The sequence below is a fragment of the Stegostoma tigrinum genome, chromosome 24 (assembly GCF_030684315.1).
Source record: "Stegostoma tigrinum isolate sSteTig4 chromosome 24, sSteTig4.hap1, whole genome shotgun sequence".
Taxonomy (NCBI): Eukaryota; Metazoa; Chordata; class Chondrichthyes; order Orectolobiformes; family Stegostomatidae; genus Stegostoma; species Stegostoma tigrinum.
In genome coordinates this window covers 41,078,027-41,099,633 of record NC_081377.1, presented here as the reverse complement: position 1 = coordinate 41,099,633, position 21,607 = coordinate 41,078,027, and the positions used below count along the sequence as shown (strand labels likewise).

The 21,607-nt window shown below is 44.9% G+C and overlaps 1 protein-coding gene, 1 long non-coding RNA gene and 3 other non-coding genes across 11 annotated transcripts in view; 1 reads left to right on the top strand and 4 right to left on the bottom strand.

Moving 5' to 3' along the window:
* Window positions 1–3,319: 3,319 nt before the first annotated feature.
* On the bottom strand, window positions 3,320–6,214 carry LOC132210942 (uncharacterized). 3 transcript variants are annotated; one of them, XR_009447196.1, is made up of 6 exons: window positions 6,138–6,193; window positions 5,902–6,001; window positions 5,433–5,506; window positions 4,744–4,785; window positions 3,699–3,745; window positions 3,320–3,465 (listed from the first exon to the last, which is right to left on the bottom strand). It is a non-coding gene; the product is annotated as an uncharacterized LOC132210942 (long non-coding RNA). The 3 variants fall into 3 exon arrangements; XR_009447194.1 differs by lacking the exon at window positions 5,902–6,001 and having other exon boundaries at window positions 6,138–6,214; XR_009447195.1 differs by lacking the exon at window positions 6,138–6,193 and having other exon boundaries at window positions 5,902–6,131.
* On the bottom strand, window positions 3,535–3,603 carry LOC132210945 (small nucleolar RNA SNORD99). Its single transcript, XR_009447199.1, has one exon. It is a non-coding gene; the product is annotated as a small nucleolar RNA SNORD99 (small nucleolar RNA).
* LOC132210944 (small nucleolar RNA SNORA44) lies at window positions 4,918–5,051 on the bottom strand. The gene has a single exon (XR_009447198.1). It is a non-coding gene; the product is annotated as a small nucleolar RNA SNORA44 (small nucleolar RNA).
* LOC132210943 (small nucleolar RNA SNORA16B/SNORA16A family) lies at window positions 5,693–5,837 on the bottom strand. The gene has a single exon (XR_009447197.1). It is a non-coding gene; the product is annotated as a small nucleolar RNA SNORA16B/SNORA16A family (small nucleolar RNA).
* An 85-nt stretch (window positions 6,215–6,299) lies between the features above and the next one.
* LOC125464980 (synapse-associated protein 1-like) overlaps window positions 6,300–21,607 on the top strand; it is a 34,704-nt gene continuing 19,396 nt past the window's right edge. Inside the window, exons 1-3 of one of the 5 annotated variants that reach the window (XM_059654398.1) lie at window positions 6,300–6,707; window positions 17,085–17,203; window positions 21,500–21,566. In XM_059654398.1, coding sequence (XP_059510381.1) covers window positions 6,557–6,707; window positions 17,085–17,203; window positions 21,500–21,566 — 337 coding nt within the window. In that variant the 5' untranslated portion in view covers window positions 6,300–6,556. The other 4 variants (XM_048557981.1, XM_048557982.2, XM_059654399.1 and 1 more) reach the window with 4 other exon arrangements.

The following is a 21,607-nucleotide window of genomic DNA, read 5'->3' as shown; positions in this document are numbered from 1 at the left end:
AACTGGTGAAGTCCACATTGATACCATATGGCTGCAGGGTTCCCAGGCGGAATATGAGTTGCTGTTCCTGCAACCTTCGGGTGGCATCATTGTGGCAGTGCAGGAGGCCCATGATGGACATGTCATCAAGAGAATGGGAGGGGGAGTGGAAATGGTTTGTGACTGGGAGGTGCAGTTGTTTTTTGCGAACTGAGCGGAGGTGTTCTGCAAAGCGGTCCCCAAGCCTCCGCTGGGTTTCCCCCATGTAGAGGAAGCCGCACCGGGTACAGTGGATGCAGTATACCACATTGGCAGATGAACCTCTGCTTGATGTGGAATGTCATCTTGGGGCCTGGGATGGGGGTGAGGGAGGAGGTGTGGGGACAAGTGTAGCATTTCCTGCGGTTGCAGGGGAAGGTGCTGGGTGTGGTGGGGTTGGAGGGCAGTGTGGAGCGAACAAGGGAGTCACGGAGAGAGTGGTCTCTCCGGAAAGCAGACAGGGGAGGGGATGGAAAAATGTCTTGGGTGGTGGGGTGGGATTGTAAATGGCGGAAGTGTCGGAGGATAATGCGTTGTATCCGGAGGTTGGTAGGGTGGTGTGAGAGAACGAGGGGGATCCTCTTGGGGCGGTTGTGGCGGGGGCGGGGTGTGAGGGATGTGTCGCGGGAGACGGGGTCAAGGGCGTTCTCGATCACCGTGGGGGGAAAGTTGCGGTCCTTAAAGAACTTGGACATCTGGGATGTGTGGGAGTGGAATGTCTTGTCGTGGGAGCAGATGCGGCAGAGGCGGAGGAATTGGGAATAGGGGATGAAATTTTTGCAGGAGGGTGGGTGGGAGGAGGTGTATTCTAGGTAGCTGTGGGAGTCGGTGGGCTTGAAATGGACATCAGTTACAAGCTGGTTGCCTGAGATGGAGACTGAGAGGTCCAGGAAGGTGAGGGATGTGCTGGAGATGGCCCAGCTGAACTGAAGGTTGGGGTGGAAGCTGTTGGTGGAGTGGATGAACTGTTCGAGCTCCTCTGGGGAGCAAGAGGCGGCGCCGATACAGTCATCAATGTACCGGAGGAAGAGGTGGGGTTTGGGGCCTGTGTAGGTGCGGAAGAGGGACTGTTCCACGTATCCTACAAAGAGGCAGGCATAGCTGGGGCCCATGGCCACCCCCTTAGTCTCTTTTGACTCCTCCCACTTCCTACAGACTAAGGGGGTGGCCATGGGCACCCGCATGGGCCCCAGCTATGCCTGCCTCTTTGTAGGTTACGTGGAACAGTCCCTCTTCCGCACCTACACAGGCCCCAAACCCCACCTCTTCCTCCGGTACATTGATGACTGTATCGGCGCCGCCTCTTGCTCCCCAGAGCTCGAACAGTTCATCCACTTCACCAACACCTTCCACCCCAACCTTCAGTTCACCTGGGCCATCTCCAGCACATCCCTCACCTTCCTGGACCTCTCAGTCTCCATCTCAGGCAACCAGCTTGTAACTGATGTCCATTTCAAGCCCACCGACTCCCACAGCTACCTAGAATACACCTCCTCCCACCCACCCTCCTGCAAAAATTCCATCCCCTATTCCCAATTCCTCCGCCTCCGCCACATCTGCTCCCACGACAAGACATTCCACTCCCGCACATCCCAGATGTCCAAGTTCTTTAAGGACCGCAACTTTCCCCCCACGGTGATCGAGAACGCCCTTGACCGCATCTCCCGCAACACATCCCTCACACCCCGCCCCCGCCACAACCGCCCCAAGAGGACCCCCCTCGTTCTCACACACCACCCTACCAACCTCCGGATACAACGCATCATCCGCCGACACTTCCGCCATTTACAATCCGACCCCACCACCCAAGACATTTTTCCATCCCCTCCCCTGTCTGCTTTCTGGAGAGACCACTCTCTCCGTGACTCCCTTGTTCGCTCCACACTGCCCTCCAACCCCACCACCTTCCCCTGCAACCGCAGGAAATGCTACACTTGTCCCCACACCTCCTCCCTCACCCCCATCCAGGCCCCAAGATGACATTCCACATCAAGCAGAGGTTCACCTGCACATCTGCCAATTTGGTATACTGCATCCACTGTACCCGGTGCGGCTTCCTCTACATTGGGGAAACCAAGCGGAGGCTTGGGGACCGCTTTGCAGAACACCTCCGCTCAGTTCGCAAAAAACAACTGCACCTCCCAGTCGCAAACCATTTCCACTCCCCCTCCCATTCTCTTGATGACATGTCCATCATGGGCCTCCTGCACTGCCACAATGATGCCACCCGAAGGTTGTAGGAACAGCAACTCATATTCCGCCTGGGAACCCTGCAGCCATATGGTATCAATGTGGACTTCACCAGTTTCAAAATCTCCCCTTCCCCTACTGCATCCCTCAACCAGCCCAGTTCGTCCCCTCCCCCCACTGCACCACACAACCAGCCCAGCTCTTCCCCCCCACCCACTGCATCCCAAAACCAGTCCAACCTGTCTCTGCCTCCCTAACCGGTTCTTCCTCTCACCCATCCCTTCCTCCCCCCCGCTACCTACTAACCTCATCCCACCTCCTTGACCTGTCAGTCTTCCCTGGACTGACCTATCCCCACCCCACCTATACTCTCTCCACCTATCTTCTTTACTCTCCATCTTCGCTCCGCCTCCCCCTCTCTCCCTATTTATTCCAGTTCCCTCCCCCCATCCCCCACTCTGATGAAGGGTCTAGGCCCGAAACGTCAGCTTTTGTGCTCCTGAGATGCTGCTTGGCCTGCTGTGTTCATCCAGCCTCACATTTTATTATCTTGGAATCTCCAGCATCTGCAGTTCCCATTATCTCAGAGCTGGAAAGTTGATGTTTGGTCAGGACACTTCAGAAAATTCTCTTTAAAGAATCCAAGCTTACCATAGGAAAAAAGTTTGCACAAAATGGGCATGATTTTTGAAATTGTTACATCACTCAAAGCTCTCATTAGGAAAATTTAACCCAAATGCTAAAGGTTTAAACATTCTAGTGTATATTTAATGCTTTCAAAACACTTCCACTGTTACCTTTGGACAGTGACTATTTAAGAACACAACTCAAAAGCCAACATTTCAAACAAATTAGTGCAGGTTCACTACAATTACTTTCCCAGTGTATTGGTAAATATACTGGCCTATCTACCCACTTTACTGAGACTTGGGCTTAAATCCCATCTGCTCCATTTAATTCTGCTCCCTTTCCCTACTCACCCCTAGTCCCCAGTTTGCACAAGTCAAACAGTTCCTCACTGAGCAATCCAACTAACACCAAGGCAACAGCCCCAGGAAATATCCTTGGCACTGCTAGCAAGATTTCATGCTAATAAAGTTAGAAAAATCACTCAGTCTTGAAGATGTTTATTCATATAACGGCATCATCTTAAAGGCAAAACACTAGCCACAGCAACATTGGAGGGTTAATTATTCTAGGTTGGTGGTCATCAGGTCCAATGCACTGCATGATTTTCCATCAATGGCATCACCACACCTGTAAGTAAATCCACAAAAACAAATGAAACTTCTAGAAACTTCAAATATACCAAAAAACACATCACAACACTGATCTCAGTCCCATATCCACAAACATCATCCAACAGTCCTCCATGAAGTGTCATCATAGATCAGCAATGTTAAGCATATTTAAATTCACCATTTAAAATCAGTACTTTGCCAGTCAGAAGCAGACAAAATTCCCAGTCACTAGAAAGTTAGACCCCTTACCACTGAGAATGCCTTCAATCCCAAGCAGCAGATGTTCCAAGCAGCTTCTGTAATTGCAACCATTTGTAGATCATTAAAGGGTCAACAGCATTCCAGAAGCATATTTTAATTAACTCTGACCACCACAGAACAATCCAGGTGAGATTTCAGTCAATTAAGTTTTGCTATACCTACAATACTGACCACAAGACTGGTAAACAGGTCTCATGGGAAAGGGTGTAGGATATGGTGCAGCACAGTTCAACTTCAGTAATAGAACAGAACATTACAGCACAGTACAGGCCCTTCGGCCCACGATGTTGTGCTGACCTGAAGCCCATCTAACCTACACTATTCCATGTACATCCATATGCTTATCCAATGACGACTTAAATGTACCTAAAGTTGGCAAATCTACTACTGTTGCAGGCAAAGCGTTCCATTCCCTTACTTCTGAGTAAAGAAACTACCTCTGACATCTGTCCTATATCTTTCACCCGTCAATTTAAAGCTATGCCCCCTCGTGCTCGCCATCACCATCCTAGGAAAAAGGCTCTCCCTATCCACCCTATCTAACCCTCTGATTATTTTATGTCGAATTAAGTCACCTCTCAACCTTCTCTAATGAAAAGAGCCTAATCTAAATCATAACAGGTTTTAGGATTCTAGAATCCTAGTGGAAGCAGACCATTAGGCCCATTGAGACCACACCAAACCCCTGAAGAGCATTCCATCCCGGCAATGCTTTTTTCCCCCCACCTTGGCGAAAGCACCCAGCTTGCTCATCACCAGATGGTGAATTTAGCACAGCCTATCCACCTACCCAGCATATCTTTGCACTGCAGAAACCCATGCAGACAGAATCTGCAAACCCAAAAGTCATCCAAAGGCAGAATCAAACCTGGATCCCTGGCACTGAGACGGTGATAAGCAGTCAGCCACTGTACCATCTCTATTGATTGTTGTTTTGATCATGTCTTACTGTAATTTTGTTGTATATGTAGGATGCCTAAAATGCTTTTGAATCCAACAAGATCACAAGTCAGTCAAATCATTAAAAACCTACCTTCAGGTACCCATCCCCCATAACAGGCAGAAATCAGGGACTCTGCAAAGATACATAAAAGTTACTTGGTTATACACCTTGATCTAAAGTAAATTAAATGCTTAAGACATGTAGGCAGCCATATTTTACTCAGCCATGCTTAACAATAGCATCCACTAGAGATTCACTGCATCAAGATGTAGGGGAGTCGAGTGACAATCAGAGGAAACACAGGTCCAATGCTGTCAAAGTCTCTCCAATTTTCTTGCATGTTGTTGGAGAATCCACAGCTACCAACTATGAAGCTGCAGCTCTCGGTTACCATGCTTGATGGCCAGATCAAGTACTCAAATTTCCAAAGCAGTTGGAAACAATGTAGATTTAAAAGTGCTTCTTTAATTTAGTAACAAATATACCAGTCATTAGATAGTCACTAATAAAAGTAATGTGGTTGTAGTACCATCACTACTGCCACATTACTTTTTAGTACCTACAGAATCAGATCATCCCCAATAGACTACAGTACACATTTAGACCCTCCCAATTTGGCCCCAAGCACAACTATTACATTCAGAACATTGAGATCCTTTGCAAACCAGGTACAGTACAATTAACAACTCAAATCATGAGCAAGTTACAAGGTTTTAACAATTCATAAGGTCCTGGTTAGATACATAAGAAACAAGCTAAATCGTTTTCATAGTACTCACTGAAATATTTGGAGGTTTACTTTGAACTCATGCTGCATTCACCAGGCTAAAGGTAGCATTCTGTAACAAAACATCTGTAATACAAGTAGTAAGTTAGGACAATAGGTCAAAAGAGTCATGGAAACAAAGTGTTAAAAAAGTATTAATTTAGTACCAACTTTAAAAACAAAAAAAACTTTAAAAACAAGTTATTTAAGTACAGTGTTAACATTTAGCAAAGTTGCTCTGATGTTATGTTACCAATCACCATTTGACACCAGCATTGTGCTCCATAGAAATGTTGCTAAATCAGATACAGCAGGAAAACTGAGCAGCGACCGTCAATGGAAACAGCTTCACTCTGGGCTCCTGTTTTGACTACATGAACTACAGGACCAGCTCAATGCAGCTTCGATCAGGGCCGGGCTTTACAACGCTGAATACAGGAGAGCCATCTCTGTAGAACTAGGTAGAGCAATAAAGGACTTACAGCCACCACCTTGGTCCAAGTCACGGCCTCCACAGAGTGGGCCAGCCACCCTGCAGGAAGACAGGCATGGGGCTGAAGACTACTGCCTTATAACATCTCACTTTAAAAGTTAAAAGTAACAAAAATGATCACAAGAAATATTCGATTAACATTTCAAGAACACACTGATGACAGCTCTAAAACATTATTGAGCGTATAAATTAATAGATGGCAATAGATTATCCAGGTAAACCTACACACAACCGCTCTAGACAACACCAAGTGAGAAGAGAACGTGCCACCTGAATGCGGGTCTTTTATTGGCTGATGGTCCCGCACATTGATTGGTCAGTCGGTGCCACCTGACCATACTGCGTTACTGCGCCTGCGCTGCTCCTGACGCACGCGCTCTCCTCTCCCACCGTAGGCAATGTCGTCTGTTGGCTATGGGACCGCCCTCTTCCCGGCGTCGTCGTAACGGCGCAATCCTAAAGGGACAGGCCCGATCGTCCAAGTGTGATTTGGTGACGGGGATTGGCCGCGTGCGTCTTTAGGAAAGGATGGACTACTAATCCCAGAGCGCCCTGCGGGCGGGCGACCGAAGGTCATATGACCCCAGGATGGATCGGGCCTGTATTCACCAGGGAGCCTGAGGCCTGGCCTGGGCCTAGCCGCTATGTTCTCCATCACCAACTGGTTGGGAAAGCACAGCCAGCCCGAACATACGGAGTCCCTGGAGGAGAGTCTGCTGTTTACACCGGGGCTGGATGATTTGGAACAGTCGCACGGAGCGGAGCCCATCCTGGACCAGGCCCGAGGGATGGGAAGTGAGTGAGAGTGACAACAACAACCCCAGAGATAAACTCCACATTAATTTTTTTTTAGAAAACCCGCGGGTTTGCTAGAAAGATCATCGAAGATAAATCACTGTAGATTCACTAACACAGAAATGCTGGAGGAACTCAGCAGGTCAGTCAGCATCTGTGGAGGGGAACAGAGTTCATGTTTCGAGTCCAGAACTAAATTTATAAACCTGTGATCAGAGATAACGGGAACTGCAGATGCTGGAGAATCCGAGATAACAAGGTGTGGAGCTGGATGAACACAGCAGGCCATGAACATCTTAGGAGCGCAATACTTGGCCTGCTGTGTTCATCCAGCTCCACACCTTGTTATCTTAAATTTATAAACTTGCCTCTTTTACCTAGGCTGGGAGATTTCAGGACTAGGGTGCACGGTTTTAAGATGAGAGGAGAGATTTTCTTTTAAAAAAGGCGCAAATCTTTTACCTAAGAGAGTGGTTCGTCTATGGAATGAACTTCCTGAGGAAGTGATAAATGTGGGTACAGTTACAACTTTTAAAAGACATTTGGATAAGTTAATGAATAGGAAAGGTTTGGAGAGATATGGGCCAGGAGCAGAGAAGTGAGACGAGTTTAGTTTAGAACTATGTTCCTTCCCAAAATCCACAAACCTGCCTGCCCTGGTCGACCCATCGTCTCAGCCTGCTCCTGCCCCACCGAACTCCTCTCCACCTATCTGGACTCCATTTTCTCCCCTTTGGTCCAGGAACTCCCCACCTACGTCCGTGACACCACCCACGCCCTCCACCTCCTCCAGGACTTCCAATTCCCTGGCCCCTAACATCTCATATTCACCATGGACGTCCAGTCCCTGTACACCTGCATTCCGCATGGAGATGGCCTCAAGGCCCTCCGCTTCTTCCTATCCCGCAGGCCCGACCAGTCCCCCTCCGCCGACACACTCATCCCGCCTAGCTGAACTCGTCCCCAGACCCAACAACTTCTCTTTTGACTCCTCCCACTTCATACAGACTAAGGGGGTGGCCATGGGCACCCGCATGGGCCCCAGCTATGCCTGCCTCTTTGTAGGTTACGTGGAACAGTCCCTCTTCCGCACCTACACAGGCCCCAAACCCCACCTCTTCCTCCAGTACATTGATGACTGTATCGGCGCCGCCTCTTGCTCCCCAGAGGAGCTCGAACAGTTCATCCACTTCACCAACAGCTTCCACCCCAACCTTCAGTTCACCTGGGCCATCTCCAGCACATCCCTCACCTTCCTGGACCTCTCAGTCTCCATCTCAGGCAACCAGCTTGTAACTGATGTCCATTTCAAGCACACCGACTCCCACAGCTACCTAGAATACACCTCCTCCCACCCACCCTCCTGCAAAAATTCCATCCCCTATTCCCAATTCCTCTGCCTCCGCCGCATCTGCTCCCACGATAAGACATTCCACTCCCGCACATCCCAGATGTCCAAGTTCTTCAAGGACCGCAACTTTCTCCCCACAGTGATCGAGAACGCCCTTGACCGTGTCTCCCGTATTTCCCGCAACACATCCCTCACACCCCGCCCCCGCCACATCCGCCCAAAGAGGATCCCCCACGTTCTCACACACCACCCTACCAACCTCCGGATACAACGCATCATCCTCCGACACTTCCGCCATTTACAATCCGACCCCACCACCCAAGACATTTTTCCATCCCCACCCCTGTCTGCTTTCCGGAGAGACCACTCTCTCCGTGACTCCCTTGTTCGCTCCACACTGCCCTCCAACCCCACCACACCCGGCACCTTCCCCTGCAACCGCAGGAAATGCTACACTTGTCCCCACACCTCCTCCCTCACCCCTATCCCAGGCCCCAAGATGACATTCCACATTAAGCAGAGGTTCACCTGCACATCTGCCAATGTGGTATACTGCATCCACTGTACCCAGTGCGGCTTCCTCTACATTGGGGAAACCAAGCGGAGGCTTGGGGACCGCTTTGCAGAACACCTCCGCTCAGTTCGCAACAAACAACTGCACCTCCCAGTCGCAAACCATTTCCACTCCCCCTCCCATTCTCTAGATGACATGTCCATCATGGGCCTCCTGCACTGCCACAATGATGCCACCCGAAGGTTGCAGGAACAGCAACTCATATTCCGCCTGGGAACCCTGCAGCCATATGGTATCAATGTGGACTTCACCGGTTTCAAAATCTCCCCTTCCCCTACTGCATCCCTAAACCAGCCCAGTTCGTCCCCTCCCCCCACTGCACCACACAACCAGCCCAGCTCTTCTCCCCCACCCACTGCATCCCAAAACCAGTCCAACCTGTCTCTGCCTCCCTAACCGGTTCTTCCTCTCACCCATCCCTTCGTCCCACCCCAAGCCGCACCCCCATCTACCTACTAACCTCATCCCACCTCCTTGACCTGTCCGTCTTCCCTGGACTGACCTATCCCCTCCCTACCTCCCCACCTACACTCTCTCCACCTATCTTCTTTAGTCTCCATCTTCGGTCCGCCTCCCCCTCTCTCCCTATTTTTTGCAGTTCCCTCTCCCCATCCCCCTCTCTGATGAAGGGTCTAGGCCCGAAACGTCAGCTTTTGTGCTCCTGAGATGCTGCTTGGCCTGCTGTGTTCATCCAGCCTCACATTTTATTATTTTGGCGTAGACTGGTTGGACTGAAGGACCTGTTTCTACGCTGTACGACTTTGTCTGCTGCTGAGGCTACCTTTGTTTCCCCTCATTAGTTGTGGATTTTCATAGAATTATGAGGATGCAGAAGGAGTCCGTTTGGACCATTGTGCCTGTACCACCTGTATTAATGTGTATTATGACTTTGTGCAGATTCCTTTTCCCTGTAACCCTGCACATATTTCACCAGTCATCCTCCTGTCTGGTTTGCTGTTCTTCACAATTTTCTGTATCTTCTGCCTTTTCATTTTTGATCCATTTGCAAGTGACAACATTTTCCCCAACGAACTCTGACCTGATCTCTACTGATTTTGAAAATTTCTTTCAAATCTTCTCTTAGCCTCCTTCTCCCCAAGGAAAACAGCCCCAACTTCTCTAATCTATCTGCGCAGTGGATGTCCCTTGTCTCTGAAAGCATTCTAGTCCTCTTCTGCATTCTGTCCCATGTCCCAAAAGATCGTGGTTTATATTTAGATTCACAGATTAGTTACAGTACAAGAGGCCATTCTACCTATCACATCTGGTCCAGCTTTCCGCAAGAGCAGTTCATTCAACCCCACTTGCTCGCTTTCCGTAAAGCTGCAAATCTCCTTTTTTCCATTTGTTTATTTATCCAATTTACTTCTGAAAGCAAACAATAAATCTGCCTGTGCCACACTTGTCAGGCAATGCACTCCAGGTCCTGACCACTGACTAAGTAAACATATATTTTTTCCCTTCTCCTTGTGTCTCATTTCATTCTTTTGCCAATCACCGGTGTCCTCTGGTCCTAGACACTGATATCAGTGGAAACAGTGTGCCTCAATGAGGGAATCTGAGGAGGAACTTTTTTTTTGTATACTGAGTCATAATGATCTGGTTGTGGTTGTTCACTGAGGTGGTGGTATGCAGAAACAATTAATGATTTAAAAAGGACATTTTATGAGCAGTGAAAAAAGAAATTAAATTGGCAGAGGTACAGAAGGTGCTAGACTAGACTGGGTTGCTCCACAGGGAAATGAAGTGGACTTCTTTGGCCAAATGACCCCTTTCAGCAAGGTGAACAACTCTAGGCCCTTTGCGATTTTAAACATCTTTGTTAAATTGACACTCAACCTTGTCTTCAGAGAGAACAAGCTCCAATTTGCCAATCTATTAGTGTACAGAATAGGTACCATTTTCATAAATCTTCCAGCATTTTTGCGATGTCCTTTGCATCCTTGCTAATGCTCACCAGCCTAATGACTCTGGTTTGTCGAGCTACTGATATGCAGACTGTTCTATTTGCTGGACAGTTGTGAATGATTTGATTTGATTTATTAACTCATAAACCGAGATGCAGTGATGAGTATTGTTTTGCATGTTATCTAGATGAGTCATAACTTGTGTAAGTACATCGAGATAATAGAACAGAATGTAGATTATATTGTAAAAGCTGCATTGCATTTCCACAGTGTTTGTGTTGAATTACAGTACAGGTACAACCAACTAAACAGCTTGAATAATCTTTCAGCGATATCCCAAACCTCTTATTTCAAGCTGATCCTCTGTGGATGTGTTCAGTCTCAAGGCTGTGCAGGGGGAAAGGGGTTCCAACAAGAAAAGGGAAAAATTGTTTTCTTTAAGGAACCTTGATTTACACGGTTCGGTGCTCATGGATCAAAATCATAGTGGTGTAAAGTGTGCTGTGAAAGGCTTTGCTTGAGAACGTGACCAGTTTGGTAAGGTTAGCTAACTTATTTATTAGGCAAGTAGACGCGCTGGGTCTGCCTGAATTGACTTGCATGTGCACTTCATTGAGTTGGTTGAGTGGCTGTTAAGATCAAAGTTGGCCGTTGCTTATAGAGTCATTGTGTCACACGGCATGCAGACAGACCCTTTGGTACAACTAGTACACACCGGCCATATTTCCAAACTAAACTCGTCCCACTTACCTGAGTTTGGCCTTCATATCTTCAAATCTTTCCAGTTTAATGTACTTATCCAAAGGTTCTTTTAAATCTTGTAACTGTACCTGTATCCACCGCTTCCTTCCACACACTAACCACTCCATGTATTTAAAAAAAAGTTGCCCCTCCTATCCTTTTTACTTTTTTCTTCTCTCACCTTAAAAATATGACTCCTAATTTTGACTCCCCCACCTTCAGGAAAAGACTTTTACTGTTCACCTTATTTATGCCCCTCGTGATTTTATAACCTCTATAAAGTCACCTCTTAACCTCCTACACTCCAGTGAAAGGTGGCCCAGCCTGTTTTTATAACTAAAAACTTCCATTTCCCACAACATCTTGGTAAATCTTTACAGAACCTTCTCCAGTTTAATAATATCACTCATATAGCAGAATGACCAGAACTGCACACAGTACCCTGAAAGAGGCCTCACCGATGTCCTGTACAACCTCAATATAACATTCTAACTCCTATTCACTGGTCTGAGCAATGATGGGAAACGTGCTAAACACCCTTTTAACCACCCTGTCTACCTGTGACACAAATTTCCAAGAATTCTGTACCTGAACCCCTCGGTGTCTCTGTTCTATGACGCTACTTAGTGCTGTACCATTAATTATATAAGTCCTGGCCTTGCTTGTCTTACCAAAATGCAATACCTCTCATTTAACCAAATTAAACTCCATCTGCCAGTCCTCAGCCCATGGACCCAATTGGTCACAATCTCTTTATAATCTCAGATAACCACCTTCAATATCCACTATATCACCAATTTTGGTGTTATCTGACAACTTGCTAACCATGCATCCTATATTCTCATCCAAATGATTTATATAAATCATAGAATCCATACAGTGTAGAATGACAAACAAAAGTGGACCCAGTGCCGATCCCTGTGGAACACCACCGGCCCATTTTGAAAAACCTCCCTCCACCACCCTCTGTCTCCTATCATCAAGCCAATTTTGTATCCAATTGGGAATTAGTTGATTACCTATCACCTCTGTGCTCACAGACCTGCATTGGGTTTCTGTCTGTCAGTGCCTCACATTTAAACTTTCGGTTCTGTATTCAAATTCCTCCGTGCAAAGTGACATGGAGGTAAGATTGGGACTGTTCGCTGCACACTATGCTGGCATGCCAGTTTTGGTGGAGTGTTGGAAACCCTTGGGCAGGTGCTGTGAATTTGTACCTGGACAGAGGGGCCAGTGGGGTACAGCAGCCTACAAAAGATACATTTACAAGAATGCCCTATTCAAGACACCTGAAAATTCATCTATCTCTCATGCATGAGGCTTGAACTTGTTTCGAAGCTAGACATGACTCTGTGAACTCAAATTGACATTCCATCTGTGTAAGTGGATGCTATCTTTACTTACGCTGTCCAATTCACCCATCACTTCTTTGCTCAAGGACCTACTTTATCTTCCAGTCCATCAGTGCCGTGAATGTAAAACTTTCAGCTATGTGTTCAAATCCTTCCATAGATATCAGCCATGACTTGGTTAGTTGCATGCTTGCCTCTGAGTCACACATTTCTAGATTAAAGTCCCACTCCTGTCCTTGCCAATGATTATCCCTTAATTATAAGAAAGCTTGGAGAACTGGTCAACGTTGCTATTCCTAGGAATTTGCTGTATTCAAATTGACTTGCACATTTCTTACGCTGCAGCACTCTTCAAATGGCTTTCATTGACTGTAAATACTGTGAAACGTCTGGTGGTCATAAAAAGTGCTATATAGATACAGTTCTTTCTTTTACAGTCTCCTCCAACCTTTATCAGTAATCTTCTCCAGTCCTGTAATTTTTGAGAAACAGGGGAAGATATTTAACTGGGGTAAAGGAAACTATGATGCTATCAGACAGGAGTTGGGAAGTACAGATTGGGAGCAATTGCTCCACAGAAAGGGCACAGCAGACATGTGGAGGCTGTTTAAGGAGCAGTTGTTGCGAGTGATGTATAAATTTGTTCCTCTGAGACAGGTAAGAAGGGGTAAGATTAAGGAGCCTTGGATGATGGGTACAGAGGTGCTTCTTGTCAAAAAGAAAAAGGCAGCGTACGTAAGGTGGAGGAAGCAATGGTCTAGCACAGCTTTAGAGGATTACAGGCTTGCTCGGAAGGACCTCAAAAGTGGACTGAGGAGGGCCAGGAGGGGGCACGAAAAAGGCTTGGCAGGAAGGATTAGGGAGAACCCGAAGGCATTTTACTCATACGTGAGGAATAAGAGAATGATCAGGGAGAAGGTAGGGCCGATCAGGGATAGCGTAGGGAACTTGTGTGTGGAGTCTGAGCAGATGGGTGAAGCCCTAAATGAGTTTTTTGCTTCGGTTTTCACTCAGGAAAGGGACCTTGTTGTGAATGAGAACTTTGAGGAGCAGGAACACAGGCTTGAATAGATCAAGATTGAGGAAGTTGATGTGCTGGAAATTTTGGCAAACATTAAGATTGATAAGTCCCCAGGGGCAGACCAGATTTATCCTAGGTTGCTCCGGGAAGCAAGAAAGGAGGTTGCTAAGCTGCTGGCGAAAATCTTTGTTTCCTCACTGTCCACGGGAGTCGTACCGGAAGATTGGACGGAGGCAAATGTTGTTCCTCTTTTCAAGAAAGGGAATAGGGAAATCCCTGGAAATTACAGTCCAGCCAGTCTCACGTCTATGGTCAGCAAGGTTTTGGAAAGAATTCTGAGGGATAGGATTTATGACTATTTGGAAAAGCACAGCGTGATTAAAGGGAGTCAGCATGGCTTCGTGAGGGGCAGGTCATGCCTTACAAATCTTATTGAGTTCTTTGAGGAAGTCACGAGACAGTTTGACGAGGGTCGAGCAGTGGATGTGGTGTACATGGACTTCAGCAAGGCATTTGATAAGGTTCTCCACGGCAGGCTCGTTCATAAAGTCAGGAGGTATGGGATACAGGGAGATTTGGCTGTCTGGATTCAGAATTGGTTGGCTGACAAGAGGCAGAGAGTAGTTGTAGATGGTAAGTATTCTGCCTGGAGGTCAGTGCTGAGTGGTGTCCCGTAGGGGTCTGTTCTTGGGCCTCTGCTCTTTGTAGTTTTTATAAATGACTTGGATGAGGAGGTTGAGGGGTGGGTTTGTATGTTTGCTGATGACAAAGGTTTGAGGTGCCGTTGATAGTATCAAGGGCTATTGCCGGCTTCAGCGAGACATTGACAGAATGCAGAGCTAGGCTGAGAAATGGCAGATGGAGTTCGACCTGGATAAATGCAAAGTGATGCATTTTGGAAGGTCGAACCTAAGTACTGAATATCGGATTAAAGGCAGGATTCTCGGCAGTGTGGAGGAACAGCGGGATCTTGGTGTTTAAGTGCATAGCTCCCTCAAAGTTACCACCCAGGTGGATAAGGTTGTTAAGAAAGCATATGGTGTTTTGGCTTTCATTAACAGGGGGATCGAGTTTAAGAGCGGCAAGATTATGCTGCAGCTCTACAAAACGCTGGTGAGACCACACTTGAAATATTGTGTCCAGTTCTGGTCGCCCTATTATAGGAAAGATGTGGAGGCTTTGGAGAGGGTGTAAAGGAGGTTTACCAGGATGCAGCCTGGACTGGAGGGCTTGTCTTATGTGGAGAGGTTGACTCAGCTCGGACTTTTCTCTCTAGAGAGAAGGAGGAAGAGAGGTGACCTGATCAAGGTGTACAAGGTAATGAGAGGCATGGATAGAGTCGATAGCCAGAGACTTTTCCCCAGGGCAGGATTGTTTGCCACGAGGGGTCATAGTTTTAAGGTGTTAGGAGGAAGGTATAGAGGAGATGTCAGAGGGAGGTTCTTCACCCAGAGAGTTGTGAGTGCATGGAATAGTTTACCAGTGGTAGTCGAGGAAGCGGAGTCATTAGTGACATTTAAGCGACTGCTGGACATGCACATGAATTGCAGTGAATGCAGTGAATTGAGGGGAATGTAGGTTAGGTTATTTTATTTTTGGATCAGGAATATTCCACGGCACAACATCATGGGCCGAAGGGCCTGTACTGTGCTGTACTTCTCTCTGTTCTGTGATATCCAGGTTTGTGACATCACTACTCCATCTTTGATTTCCATCTGAAGACATCTGGGCCTTCTATGTATCCTAGGTGCTAAGCACTGGAATTTTCTCCTAAACCACTCCAACTCTCTTTCTATTTGACGCGCTTGATGTATAACTTACCTCTAACCTCGCTTTGGCTACCTAATCTAATATCTCCTTCCTTGACTCGTTGTTACTTTTTTTTAATGATTAGGCTTCCGGATATTGGCTTTGAATATATTATTATGTTAACAACACTATGTAAACACAATTGTTGCCCCATTTTATATCCTGTGTACATTTTTGACCATCTATCTATCTTGTCCTCACTGACCTCGATTAGCTCCTGGTTCTGCATTCCTTTCAGTTTAAGATTTGCATCCCCATAATCAGATTCCACCAACACGTCGTCTTTCCCACCTCTGTAACCTGCCCAACTCTACACTCTGTGATAATCCTGCATTCTTCCAACTTCGCTGTCTTACGTATCCCCGTTCCCTGTCATTGATGATCGAACCATCAACCTAAATATCTCTGCCTTTCTACCACCCCTCCTCCTTTCTCCCCCACTTAAAATCTTCATTTCTGAAGCTTTTAGTCCCTGTTCCTCGTATCTCCTTCACTTCAGTGTTTACTTTTCATTAAATTGCTGTAGACTAGGCTGACCTGGAATGTTTTTCTGTTGCTAAGTGTGCTATATAAATGTAAATCAATGGTGTTTTCTCGTGAGTTCCCTAAGCACAGCATTCTGTCTGCATTGGAAGTTGGTCTCAAACATTTCAGTAGAAAGCAATCTCAATCGTGTGTTAATACTGCTAGTGCCATTGTCGTGACATTCTGACACTGATTATGGATTGAAACAGTGACCTTTTTCGTTAGTTGTCACTTGCAAAGTTGTTTTGCACCCTAAGTTGGTCCTAATGTTTCTCAAATGATGACAGCCTTGCCATTCAAAATACTATTCAAGGAGAAAAGATGAAGGATGCCTTCAGTCCTATAGTACCTCTTAAAAGCTAGGATTGAGATTACATTCATATACCTGTCAGGTGAGATCCAAAAATACTGGAAACACTCGGCATGTGTTGACGAGAGCAGCCAAGTTAATGTTTCAGATGCAGAACCTTCACGTTTCTAAATGTAGAGTCATACAACCCCTACAGTGTGGAAACAGGCCCTCTGGCCCAACAAGCCCACATTGAACCTCAGAACATCCCACCCAGATTCATCCTCCTCACCTAATCTACACATCCTTATGGGCAATTTAGCATGGCCAATTCACCCAACCTGCACGTCATTGGACTGTGAGTGGAAACCAGAGCACCCGGAAGAAACCCATACAGACATGGGGAGAATGTGCAAACTCCACACAGACAGTCACCCGAGGTTGGAATTGAACCCCGGTCCCTGGTGCTGTGAGGCAGCAGTGCTAACCACCAAGCGACTGTACCACCTTGCTTAATAAAATCAGTAATTAGGTGGTAGGACAAAAGCCGTATGCACACTTGATTAGTGCTTTTAGGTAAACAAGAAAATTTAGTTCAGGGAAGATTGTATGAACAAAATTTTAGATATAGTGTGTTATCTCTGTGAATCATGCCACATTGCTGCTAGGAAATATTGTCATAAAGTAGTACAAGTTCTTTATTTAGGCTTTTAATGCTAGATTAAGTAAATAAAGGCCTTTTCAACATTAAAAGTGTTTAGTAAGCATAAGTATGTCTTATTTATTTGCATATTTTAATTAATTACAGGTTACTTGCGGAATGTGGCTACATCTGCTACGAAGAAAGTATCAAACACCATACGAGAAGCTGCTCAAACAATAAAGAAATCTGTAGAGGAACATAGAGTAGACAATCTCCTTGATATGGTTTGAACAGCTACAGTATTGCAAGAAATTATCTGTTAAAACAAAGTTATGAGTGTGAAGTTGGATTTTCTACTGAGTGGTAAAGATAGAGTGCTAGTTTCATAAGTTTTCTTTTCTGTTGAGAAATGAGCATTGATAATCTAGAAGTTTTAAACTGTTTTGAATATAATTCATTTCCTCTTAAAATAGCATTCCTCAGAATTAAATACAAATGCAGTATCTGGAACATGATAAAATTTGGAAGAGGTAGCGTTATTGACTGTGTGAGTTTTACTTTGCCAGTGCTCATAGAGTCATAGTCATTAGGAAACAAAAGAAGGGCATTTGGCCCAACAGGTCCATTCAGGGATTACACCCTTTACTGGACCAATGACTGAGGACATCGAGGCATGACTTTAATATTTGTAGGCTGGATGACCTCCCCTTGCTGTTTCTGTTTGTGCTGCCTTTCTTGCCTAACAATTGGAAAATTAGAGTTGATGGTCAGAACGTTTGTGGCTATTGAAGTTTAGCACTACAACTGTTGTCAAGCTTTCACAGCTTTACCATGCAAAATCAAGTATTATAGATTTAGGTTTCACGTTCTTTTGTCACTGTTCAGCACTGCCCTGATGTGTATGTCAGTACAAAGCTACTGCAAAAACACAAAAATGTTTACCTAAGATTTATCACATGTACAAAGGATGTGCTCTCGTAGAACATTTCTACAGTAATCTTGAATTGATAAGCATTTTAATGTATTTGTTATTGTGCAGCAATTGTTCAATTTTCCACTACCTAATTTAAATACTTTAAATATTGTACTGTAGCAAACTAACCAGGGCTTTGTTCTACTGAATTTTCCTGTTTATTTTGTAGGCTGTCTTAGTTGAATAGCTATCAAGTATTTAATATGCAGGTATTAATCAACTATTCTTCACAAGTTCTTCCGTTATGCTGTAATGTGACTAGAGTATCTGGAAATGATGGGGGTGGTGACAAATAATTAGAGAAGTTTATCACTGCAATCTTCAGTAGTCTGTACCTACACCAGTGAGTTTGTAGAAGATGATTGTACAGTAGAGGGTGCTGTTGTTACAGTTATCTCAATTGCTTACACCTAACCTAAAGATTGTTGTAATCATAGCATTGGGGAAAATAATCATTAATTAGTACCAGAGGTATTAACCAAATGTGCATCTTCGTTTTTTCTGTTGTTTCCATTCTCCTGTCAAAATCTCTTGTATCATTTACACGCCATCAGGAGGAGAATCGATAGGTGACTTTTCCCAGTGCAACATAGAAGAAGTATGGACATCACCCAATCCTCTTTCTCCTTGAGATGCAACAGCAGAGCAAGGAATTTAATTCCATCTGACTGCACCTCTTAGCATCTAGCTGTGTTTTGAACACCGACAGTGTCACTACCCAGGACAATCCTTGGGAGGAATCAGCATTTACTTTGAAAATAGCAAGAACTGCAGATGTCGGAGTCGGGCCAGCATTTACTTCAGGAACAAAAACAACGTTGCTGGAAAAGCTCAGCAGGTCTGGCAGCATCTGTGGAGGAGAAAGAAGAGTTAACGTTTCGGGTCCGGTGACCCTCAGTAGCCCACTCCCAACTCCATTTCAAATTTGTTCCCCAGCAGATAGAGTGACTTATCCAATTCCCGCAATGTTGCTGCCTGCACACCCTTCACCTTATTGTTCCAAAGACTTTTTTTATAGAGGGCAGGAAAATTGATGAAATAAAATAGAGAAAAAGGCAAGAAACAAAACTTCTAAGAACAATAAGAGCAAGGGTGGAGACAAATGTGGATGAATGTATTGAAAAGTTTTCAAGCCAGCTCTTGATGTCTTCCACGCAGGCAGTCCCACAGGATTTTGGTCGGGACATAGTTAAATTGAGGACTTCAGAAATGTACAGAATCCTCATCTTTCTCCTCTGTTGTGGCATTAACATTGAAATGCTGGAATATTGCATGGAGTACACCGATATTTTGAAATTAAATAGTGGCATAAAAAGAAAAGAACTTGCATTTTAATTTCATTTCTCGTCATATTGTCAGCCCATTCCCAGTGAGTGATGTTGTACAGGCGCACATGTGGCAGCTAACTTACGCTAAACATTGTTTCACAAACAGCACTGAAATGAATTATGTAAATGATGGAAGGATGTGAATGCATTGGGGAGAGTGCAGAAAGTGATTATGAAAATGGTTCCAGCCGTGAGACGCTTCAAGTTTTGTGGAAAGATTGGGAAGTTAGACCTATTTTTCTGGGGAGAAATCTGATACAAGTTCTCAAAACCATGTCGGGCCTGAACAAAGTTGATAAGGAGAAACTGTTCTCATTCGTGAACAGATTGAGCACCGGGGGCACAGTTTTAAATTGTTTTGGTGCAGTAAATATGCAAATGTGACAATGCCTCTGCCTCAGAAGAAAAAAAAATTACTGTAAAGTACTTAGTTCACAAGTATCTTAAGCAAGAAATGTTTTGCAGTCAGTATTTACAAAAGGTAATTAGAGTCCAGGCTCTATTTAATCAATAAAGTCTCCATAAGACTGCTTTTTCACTAAAGATAAACAATTGGTGGTAATTTAACCTGAGGATCACCATGCCTCAGGCAAAGGGTAAGGTTGAGAAGGTAGGAATTTTGTGGTGACCTCAGCTGGTGTGGGTATTGAACCCACACTATTAGCTTCACTCTACATTACAAACCATCCAGCCAACAGCTAACCAATGCCCACTTAATCAACATGGTCTAGTTGATTCAAACTTTTTAAAATGTCAGATTTATCATTGCCCTGTTAATCTCATTAACCATTGTTATTGTTGAAAATGTTCTGTATAAAACAATTAAATAAGCTCAGTTATATTAGTTTTCATTTTTTAATCAATGTATTACTGAATTCTAGAATTATTTTACTGTTTGTGTAATTTTGAGATTAAGCATCATAACATAAAATGATATGCAGGTAGTTGAAACCCAAGTGTAGAATGTCTTACAGGTAATTAGTTAGGTATTCAGTCATCGGATAAAAACCGGAAGAACTGTGGAAGTTGTAAATCAGGAACAAAAACAGAAGTTGCTGGAACAGCTCAGCAAATCTAGCAGCATCTGTATTTTTTTCTTCAGAGTTAACATTTCAGATCCAGTAACCCTTGCTCTGAGAAAGGACCTGCTGAGCTTTTCCAGCAACTTCTGTTTTTATTCAGGAATTGGAATTGGAAATACAAAGTTTTAGTTTTTCTTCTTAAAGCTCTTCCTTTTCTTTCTGCATCACCTTACTCAGAAAGGTGAAGGTGAATAGAACCCTCACCCCATCCCCCTCTCTGATGAAGAGTCTGTGCCCGAAACGTCAGCTTTTGTGCTCCTGCGATGCTGCTTGGCCTGCGGTGTTCATCCAGCCTCACATTTTATTATCTTGGATTCTCCAGCATCTGCAGTTCCCGTTATCACTGATACAATTTTAACCTCACTGCGAAGACTCTTCCAGGGATGCCTAACCTGAAGAAGTTACCCTCCGGACCAACCTCAGGGAATCTCTCTCCATCTTCGGTCCGCCTCCCCCTCTCTCCATATTTATTCCAGAACCCTCACCCCATCCCCCTCTCTGATGAAGGGTCTAGGCCCGAAACATCAGCTTTTGTGCTCCTGAGATGCTGCTGGGCCTGCTGTGTTCATCCAGCCTCACATTTTATTATCTAAGGTGAATAGTTTCCTGATTAGCATTACTAAAGACTAGCTTTCAACCTCTGAATTGTTAATTGAATTCAAATTTCACTGCAGCCTGTGGTGGATTTGAAACCATGTCATTGGAGCATGAGCCAGGTCTTCTGGATTACTAATCCAGTGATATTACCATTACTCAATCTCGTCCCCAGATTGATTTTATCATGGCCACTTACTTCTGCCCTCTCTCTATGGTTCAACTGTCCAGAGTTGACTATGTGCAGTCTTCCCAAGTGACAGACTTACAGTTCCAGTGGCAATGAACTAATTGGATCACAATTTATATTTTTAAATTGGGCATCTTGCACCTGTAACAAGCTTGAGTGACTTCAAAGTTGTGGTGTGGGAATAGTGTTTGTGGTAGTCCATGAAGGTGATCATTTTAACCCCTTCCAAGCACTTTTTCCACTAAATGAGGGCTACCCTCCTTGAAGGGGCTTGAAATACAGTAAGCAATACTATGAAACTTTTTTGTTTTCATATTTTTATAGGTGTGTTTTAAGACCAGCAAGGCATATGCTGCAATTATGTACAAGTTAAGTTTATCAGCTTAATTATTTCCATTTTTTGTCACTTACAGACAATTATTGGAAATTTCAAAAAGGAACAAGAAAAGTTTGTAAAGGAAAACAAATTGAAGAAGACAGGTACTATATTGGTTCATTTAAACAAATGGCCCATTCTTATG